The 8204-nt window shown below is 41.2% G+C and overlaps 1 protein-coding gene across 1 annotated transcript; it reads right to left on the bottom strand.

Moving 5' to 3' along the window:
• Positions 1–2006: 2006 nt before the first annotated feature.
• Positions 2007–4806, bottom strand: LOC140351515 (uncharacterized). The gene is made up of 6 exons (XM_072437366.1): positions 4444–4806; positions 4233–4355; positions 4104–4159; positions 3915–4018; positions 2736–3850; positions 2007–2665 (listed from the first exon to the last, which is right to left on the bottom strand). The coding sequence occupies exons 1-6, from the start codon at positions 4622–4624 to the stop codon at positions 2553–2555; spliced, it is 1692 nt and encodes a 563-aa protein (XP_072293467.1). The 5' UTR covers positions 4625–4806; the 3' UTR covers positions 2007–2552.
• Between the last annotated feature and the right edge of the window lie 3398 nt (positions 4807–8204).

The raw sequence follows: 8204 nt of genomic DNA, 5'->3' as shown, positions 1-8204 counted from the left end.
ATAATCATAGTCATAAAACCAGAGGGGCCTTTATGCTGTTGCCAAATTGCTCCATGATCTGATTTACAGGCAGAGATAGGCGGGGAGGGGCGAGCTTATAGGGCATAGCAGGACAGGGATGGCATAAATATTCAGACACCTGCAGACCCCTGTTACACACCTGGACGCTCTCACAGACTCGTAACGGGAGAAAGACATTCTGAAGTTACAAAGGAAACATTGTACAAACGTCACACACGTGGGGGAAGAGAGTGATAAGGGGCCAAAGGACACAAATTAAGCCATATTAAAGTAATCCCTTTCACTAATAATATCTAGAAATGATGTGCACTCTGGCAAGTTACAATGGCTTTCCTTATGTGAACACAACTTGTTGAGAACAGATGTAAGTGCAAATGAGTTTTTTTTTCTTCAAATTATTACTTTGTTTGGTGGGATTTATATCTGTGTTTAATATTTATCAGTTTTACATCAACCAAATTCCTAGTTTGTGAAGAAAATTAAAAGCCGAAAATGACACAAAGTCAAATCAAATCAAATCAAATCAATTTATTTTTGTAAGGCCCAAAATCACAACAACAGTTGCCTCTGAGGGCCACAGGGAGAAATGAATCAACAATGTCTGTGGTGGCGATGGAGTCAGACAATGTCTGTGGTGGCGAGGGACGATGTCCCAGGGTCCTCTGTCCTTAGACTCTCCTTCTCGGCCAGGAAAAACTACAAAAAAAACCTCTTTGGGAAAAAAGCGTAGAAACCTGGAGGAGTTCCAGTGAAGGAGAGATCCGACTCTCACAGACGGACAGACGGACACGAGGAGACTGGAGCTGGACCCACTCTTCAGGCAGATGAGGGACCGACTGAGGCGAACTGGACCCACTCTTCAGGCAGATGAGGGACCGTCGGAGTCGAGCAGGACCCACTCTTCAGGCAGATGAGGGACCGTCGGAGGCGAACTGGACCCACTCCTCAGGCAGATGAGGGACCGTGGGAGGCGAGCTGGACCCACTCTTCAGGTAGATGAGGCACCGTCGGAGGCGAGCTGGACCCACTCTTCAGGCAGATGAGGGACCGACTGAGGCGAACTGGAGCCACTCTTCAGGCAGATGAGGGACCGTCCACATGGGGCAGGGACCACTTCACCAGGAGAGGGACATCTGGGTCCACAGGTCCTCAGGAGTGAGAGAAAGAAAAAGAAGGCGGTGAACAGTTTGCAAGTGGAATTAAAAAATAAATATTGTTTGATAGCATAAGTAGTCAGAAGAAGAAGAGGATAGTGCTCAAGCTGTCATACTTCCCCCAGCACAGTTACTCCTAGGGCAGCGTAGCTGAAGCTGTGGGTTTATCTTTCTGTTCCTAACTACTCTGACCATAAGCGATTTCAAAGAGGAACGTTTTAAGCCTGGACTTAAATGAAGAGACTGTGTCAGCATATTTAACATGGGTCGGGAGCTGAGTTGAAATATAGAATCCCTCTATGTCGTCAACAAGCGACATTCTATTGAAAACATGCAACTAACACATTTCTGACAGTGCTTTTGTGTAAATTTAATTCATTTTGGCCCTTGTTTACAATATGGCTAGGTAACAAGTTGTGGAATTACCTCTGTCACATCTGTTGCTCATGTCCAACCAGGAAGTCTAATTATGAACAACACAATTGTCAAAATGGGAAAAAATAGGCTACATTTTTGTATATTTGACATTTTAGCAAAATGTGTAGTTTAACTTGTTGTATGCACCTTTTCTGAGGTGGTTGTGTGGAAGCCTCAGAATTTTAATGTTTAAATAAATAATGGGTGCTGATGTGTGGAGAAGGCATTGTTTAATATTCTGAGGGCAATGTTGTTATTGACATTTAAGATACATAAAATGATCCAAAAACAGCAAAAGATGAGTAGGAGCTACGAAACAACTGACTTGCAACCACAATAGCTTTATAAGATTTGGTCTATAATCATTGTTAATTATTACTTAGAGTATGCAACAAAAAAAACTACTGCTTTATCATTATGAGTTTAATATTAATTTCTTAGGCTTATAACACTTAAATGCCTTTAAAACACGTCTATGTAATGAGACCTGTGCAAAATGTAAACAATCAAAAACAAATGTGTAACAAACTGAAAAATTTGGTCTTGTGTTTTGGCGAGGTTTGTTAAGGCCGCTACATTCAATAGAAAACTGAAGATAAACACACAATACCAGTTTGAATATGTTCTGGCTCAGTAGTGGTTCATCAGCATTCTGGGATTTAATATCCTTCAAAGTAACAAAATGTAAACTAAAACTTGTATCAGAATGTTGATTAACTTCAACTTCAATACTGTTGAAAACTCAATGACAGCTTTAGGTTTTCTTAGAATCTCAATATATTACACTCGATCACTTAGCTTCAACATTAGCAGCACCATGGTACAGCACTTAAAACATTGTGGAATTATTTAGATTTTTAACCGTTGCTTCCCGATTGGCAGTTCAATCATCTTTGTGACGATCAATCATCTTTGTGACGATGTATCTTTCATACAAAACATGCAATAGAAATATGCCCGTCATGTTTTTTGGGAGTTTTGTATCCGCTGACGTCTCCGTGCTAAGGCTTCTTGTTTTTTCTTCTCAATTTCAGCCACAGTACACTTCCCTGTCACGTCACTGGTAACAAACACTACAACGAAAAGAAAATTTATATATGGTCATTTAAATCATTTGGTTAAGACTTTGTGCTGAAGACTTACCTTTGTTACATATCACGGCAGAGTCTGACACATTCCTCTTGAAGGCAGCGTGACTAGACTTCTGGAGCGATTTTCTAGTGCTGAGGTCATGATTAAACTGGCTGGATGAGCACATAGACCCATGGTTTCCAGGGAGACTCTGTGATCTCTGTGGAGTGACATTGGAACCATGCATGGCGTTGTTCCAACCCTGGTAGTTCAGAGAAGTACTGCTCGTCACAGGTAGAGAGTTGGAGCGTGCAAAGACACCTGCTTGTTTTTTGGCACAAGTGTTTGTGGTTATGATTGGCAATGGGGCTGTGGGTTTGTGTGGTCCGTTTTTGGACATATCACATTTGTCCAGGCATTCGGATTGGTTCACTTTGTAAGGCTGGCTGTTAGAAATCCTCTCCACAGAATCGCACACTTCATACAACAGAGCATCATCTGCATCATCCCACAGGCTGTCAGAAAAAACATCTGCTGACGCTGTGGACTTCTGCTCTGTGTGATGAGAGGACTTTAGAGCAGTGAATTTGGATGGAGGAGGTTCTATTGGAGGTTGAACAAAAGGGTCGGGCCCCAACTTAAAAGTGCTTCTGTTTGTAGTCTTTGGTTTAGGGCACAAGGCTTGTAGTGCACTGTAGCTTGGCTTAGTGTGCACTTTTGAAACTTCAGGTGCATGGATTGTATTTGCTGAGGATTTACCCTCAGTAGTGTTGGACTGCAAGTTAGTTTGAGTCGTGGCAATAAGCTGCTCAGGATTCTGAGTTAATGCCATCAACAAAGAGTCATTGAGCAGTTCATTCTCCCAGTCATCATCAAAGTCGTCACATTTGTTTGTCTCTGGGGTTTTAGGGGGCTGTGTCACTTCACATGAATGTGCTGAGGATGTGGAGGCCTGGCTGAGCGAGCCGCTGACTTTCTGTGTAGAGCTGTCGAACAGGGCACGCAGCGCTGCTTCCTCTGGCTCACACAATAAGGCCAGTTGTACCTTTTCTTTGTGATCAGCAGGATTTGCACATTTGTTGATGTTATTATTGATTATGTTCAACTTTTCACATGTCTCTTTGTCTTGCTGCATGTTTTCATCAAACTGTCTGGCCAGTTTCATTAGATCGTCCACACTGTTTTGTCTGTTAAGGAAACACATAAAGAACTTAATAAAAGTAAACAATAAATACACTTTTTACTTCATACCTGGATGACCTCTTCTTGGTTCTTTGCTTTGGAATGTCAGGTGTACATGGCACAGCACTGTCCCCAATCCACTGAAGCAGATGTGACTTTTGTGGCTTCACATCCTTCAAAGAAAAACATTTTGCAGAACAAATATATGAAATAACCCCAAGAAAAATCACATCACAACAGGCATCAACGAAAACAAACCTTTGGAGCAATGCGGTTGACAAGGTCAGAAATTTCCACTTTAGTGAACTTGGTACCTGCAAAAACACACGCCAATGAAGTAAAGCTGAGTACATGTTAACCATGCTTCATCCCCGTGGCCTTGTTTACCTGCTTTAGGTTGATTTGGTGAAGTAGAGTCCCAGATGATGTCCTGTGAGGGCTCCACATCTCCAGGAGAATCCGCGTTACTCACACCATGAAACTTGCCTCTTCGTGTAGGACTCTGCAGATCTGAACCGTACAAAGACATGAGTGTTCAGGAATATTTATGACAACACAACAGTAAATCCCCTCGCTCTTGCGACTTTTAAAAACTCACCCGTGAACCGCGGGGACGCATTGTCTCTCGGTGCTGGATAATTTCTGTTTTCTGGCGTTTTTCCGCCGCTAAACTTGGACACATTCTTCCACAGTTCAGAGAAGTCCGGAGCCGCAGCGGAGACGAGTCTCCCATGCCTCTGATCTGCAGTTGCAGGTCGGGGGGATTTTGCTCCGGACATGGTCCACAAAAGAGATGATCAGAGTTTTTACTCCGCTAACGACATCCTCGGTCTCCTTCACCCATCGGAGATATCTGCGTGGTTCTGCAATTACTGCAAGTTTTCCTGCAAACTTCTATTACTTGTTTTTGTTTTTTGTGCATTCATTCGAACTGTCCGCCATGTTTGTTGTGTGACGTCATCTGACTACGGTAGCCGCTTAGTTGTTTTTCCCCGCTATCATGCACTTAAACCATGGCTTACGGTGGAGTGACGTTGCATGGATGATGCGTCCATGGAGGGACTTTTATTTATTCACTAAATATTCTTCGGTTTGATTAACCACAGTTCTCATGTCTGTTGCAAAACAGTTGTTCTTTGCGTTCACAGTAGGCCAAACTGTTTGAACCATGTTTTAGTTTTACATGCATAAAGCAGGATAAACATTGTGTAGGTCTACTTAAAACTTAGGTTAAAAAGAACAATAATTAATTTGAAATGATAATCTATTTTCTTTTATCATTTCAAAACAAATGTTTAAGCAATATTGGACTGTCGCTAGTCTATGCTTTCTATATTCAAGAATATACTCAGCACACTGGTAGCAGGCCTTTTTCTACGAAATATAAAAATAATATTTAAATGCACTTCAAATAAAAACAGTTAGTACTACAGAGGAAGTAACACAAACATGATGCTGCTGTAATTTGTCTCTATATAGGGCTATGGTGTAACACATGTCTGCATGAACTTCCACCACAATAAATAAAGAGAACAAAGAGTTACATTTAGTATAATCATATCTCTTACAGTAGCCTACAGAATCATTTCCAGTCTGAGGCACTAGATGGTGCCTGTACTCCTTGCTTATAGCCTGTGTGAAGTGAGTGAAAGCAGAAAGATTTGTGAAAACGGTCTTGTGTTGGAGTAGAGCGCATACAGTACAGTATAGTGCAGGCTGCAGTGAATTACTTGATTACTCTTGATTCTGCTGATTGTTTTCATTTGGAAGCAGTTTATCAATAATGTGCATTGGGGAGACCAATCTACTGTGTTTCTTTGAGGGAGAGCCAAGTCTTTATGAACAGAACCTGCAGTCCAAACCTCACTCCCTTTGGTTAGACTTTTGTTTCATTACAGCCTCAGCACACACTTTGCCCCTATTAACTCCCTGATGTCAACCCCACTGTACATCATTGTGGATGGATAAACATTTTGTTAATCATGTTCTACCTTGAAAATAATCTATCAATTAGAAGAAAAAAAGTTACAATTGAATCAATAAATCTCTATTTTTGATAATAATAATTATTATTTATTTTTTAATTAATATTCACCAACTGACTTTGACCCGAAGTGGGCCTATATCTCATTTATGACTTTTGAAAGCTATAACGTTTAAAATGTTGACTTTAAATTAAAATTAATAAATACATTATATAATAATAAATATTAGTAAATTAAAAGCACAATTGTAAGTCATATATTATTTGTAATAAATAGATTATTGTAGGGAAAAAAAAGAAAAATATGTAAAATAAGGTTTAATCAACCTAATCGAATTTAAATATAAAAAATTTGAGCAGTACTGCTCTATAGCCGACTCTTGAAGCATGGTTAATGTACATTTACAGCAGAGCAGCACTCAGGCCCACAGGCCACTGTCATGTTAGCAGCATGTAGCTGTTTTCATTGTTAACCGCCAGAATGGATGTGAGAGTGATTTAATCAACACTTAGATACGTTTCATGCTTTGCTTTAATACATTCAGCTAATCTCAAGGATATTCCTATTGCTCTGTCAAGCAAGCTGTCATATCACGCTGCACACGCAAATCCAGGCCTGCAGGGCGCCGTCTCGTGCCCGTTCAAAAGTCACCATAACACCCTCTGTCACACTGAATGTTAGCATTTCCCTGAAATGATAGTTAGACGCAGAATAAAGGGCATGAATGTGTCACTTTACATTTAAATATGAGGCATCAGTTTCTTGCCTCTTTGTTTTTTACACTTTCTTTCTGTTTTTCTTTCTGTGGGATATTTTCTGTGCCAAAAAGAAAAATGCCATTGGCTTCAGTGGGAGGAGAGAGAGGGCAGCAGCAGTGCTCTATTCTCCAATAAGCTGCTGAGACTGTCCCAACAGAAGCCTATCTCCTCACCAAACCACAGCCCTCCTTCCTCTATTTATTGGTTACGACTGGGTTGTTTAGAAGCAATTAAGGAGCTAATTGTGGAGATTTTCAAGGACTGGTTATTATAGTAAAAAGTAAAGAGCTAATGGCTAATTGCCCAAGCAGCTGCTAGTGTTTACGAAGGAGGAGAAGTGATGCCAGGGGATGCACAGGCGGGTGGATGTTTGTGTGTGCTTATGTGGGACAGGCGGATCTGAGCAAGGCTTCATGTTGGGCAGACGCCAGCTGAGAGAGACACTGGAGAATTGTACTAACTCACAATAGTGTCTGCATAAGTAATAATCACCTCTGATGCCCCTGGTGCTTTAGTGTGTCCCATGTTTATATGTTTGAGGTTTGTATGCGATCTCTATCCCCATACCCTGCACGCCTGCACCCGCCCGCTCTGCCAGACTCCCCTTTGGGTCCGCACTGCCTCACGGATGACAGTTAGCATGTGGCACGACTCTCTGAAGTGGAAGGGATCCAGGATGCTATAGGCCTATGTGCCAACTTCGCCAGACTGGGATTTCACCCATTTCACAGGAGCTGCCAATGGCTGGAACTGTGAATGAAAGCATTTGAAACAATGCCTGCCTCTACAGTGGCAAATCAGATCAGCAGGCTTCAGCGATGGTGATATGATGCCGTAGGTGCTTTGGAGCCTGTTCGAGGGAGTATCCCAGCAGCTTTCTTTGGTCTTGTGGGTGAGAGGAACTGCTAAAGGGGGGTCCTGCATTTCTAACCAGCAGTGTGTGGCTCTGGTGCAAGGAGGAAGAGACAAGATTCAAGTACTAGCCACTCAGTGAACTTGTGTTTCTTTTATCATATATATTAAGGACACCAAAATGTTACTGCATGCTAGAAGACAAGATCTGGTATTGAAAAGGCTTTAGACAATGCTGTATGAAATTGCCTTTAAGCTATAGATTTTTGATTAAATAAAACAGTCTTGAAACTATGCTATCACAAAATCACTTACTGTTATAGAGTAAGTGAGGAGATGTCACCCAACTACCAGGGGAGAGAGCAAGATGGAGAGGGCACGTGAGACACATCTTTAAACCTTTGTAATGTGTATTAAAATAATACAATAATCCATACTGATTTCTGTTTGCAAATTTAATGAAAAACAATTACGGTAAGACAAAAATAAAGCAAAAACTATATCTAAAGTAACTGCCAATGGCTCCGATAAGACGACACCATGAAAAGAATCCTAGATCAACCAGCATCATCTATTTTATTAGGCTAACCTCAAAACTTAATATCTGTAATGAAATAACATAATTTTAGTCGATCCAATTAACCTCTGTCTCGACCCCCTCAGGGCTTCACTTAACATAGATTCAGAGGCTGCTTTAACGACATTTACTTTAGGTATATAAGTTATGTGCAAGCGATGATATTAAGTTTGCTTTGATAGCTTTT

The sequence above is a fragment of the Eucyclogobius newberryi genome, unplaced genomic scaffold, assembly GCF_026437365.1.
Source record: "Eucyclogobius newberryi isolate DKJ021-1_F unplaced genomic scaffold, fEucNew1.0.hap1 SCAF_8, whole genome shotgun sequence".
Taxonomy (NCBI): Eukaryota; Metazoa; Chordata; class Actinopteri; order Gobiiformes; family Gobiidae; genus Eucyclogobius; species Eucyclogobius newberryi.
The sequence above is the reverse complement of the archived record's forward strand: the minus strand, read 5'-3'. Positions and strand labels throughout refer to the sequence as shown.

What these genes read in the sequence shown, in the direction of transcription:
- LOC140351515 (XM_072437366.1), bottom strand. Translation starts at nt 4,624, where the DNA reads ATGTCCGGAGCAAAATCCCCCCGACCTGCAACTGCAGATCAGAGGCAT. An exon ending in TGCGTCCCCGCGGTTCACGG is followed by an intron (nt 4,356 to 4,443) that starts GTGAGTTTTTAA and finishes TGTACGGTTCAG; the next exon opens with ATCTGCAGAGTCCTACACGA. An exon ending in TCAACCGCATTGCTCCAAAG is followed by an intron (nt 4,019 to 4,103) that starts GTTTGTTTTCGT and finishes TTTTCTTTGAAG; the next exon opens with GATGTGAAGCCACAAAAGTC.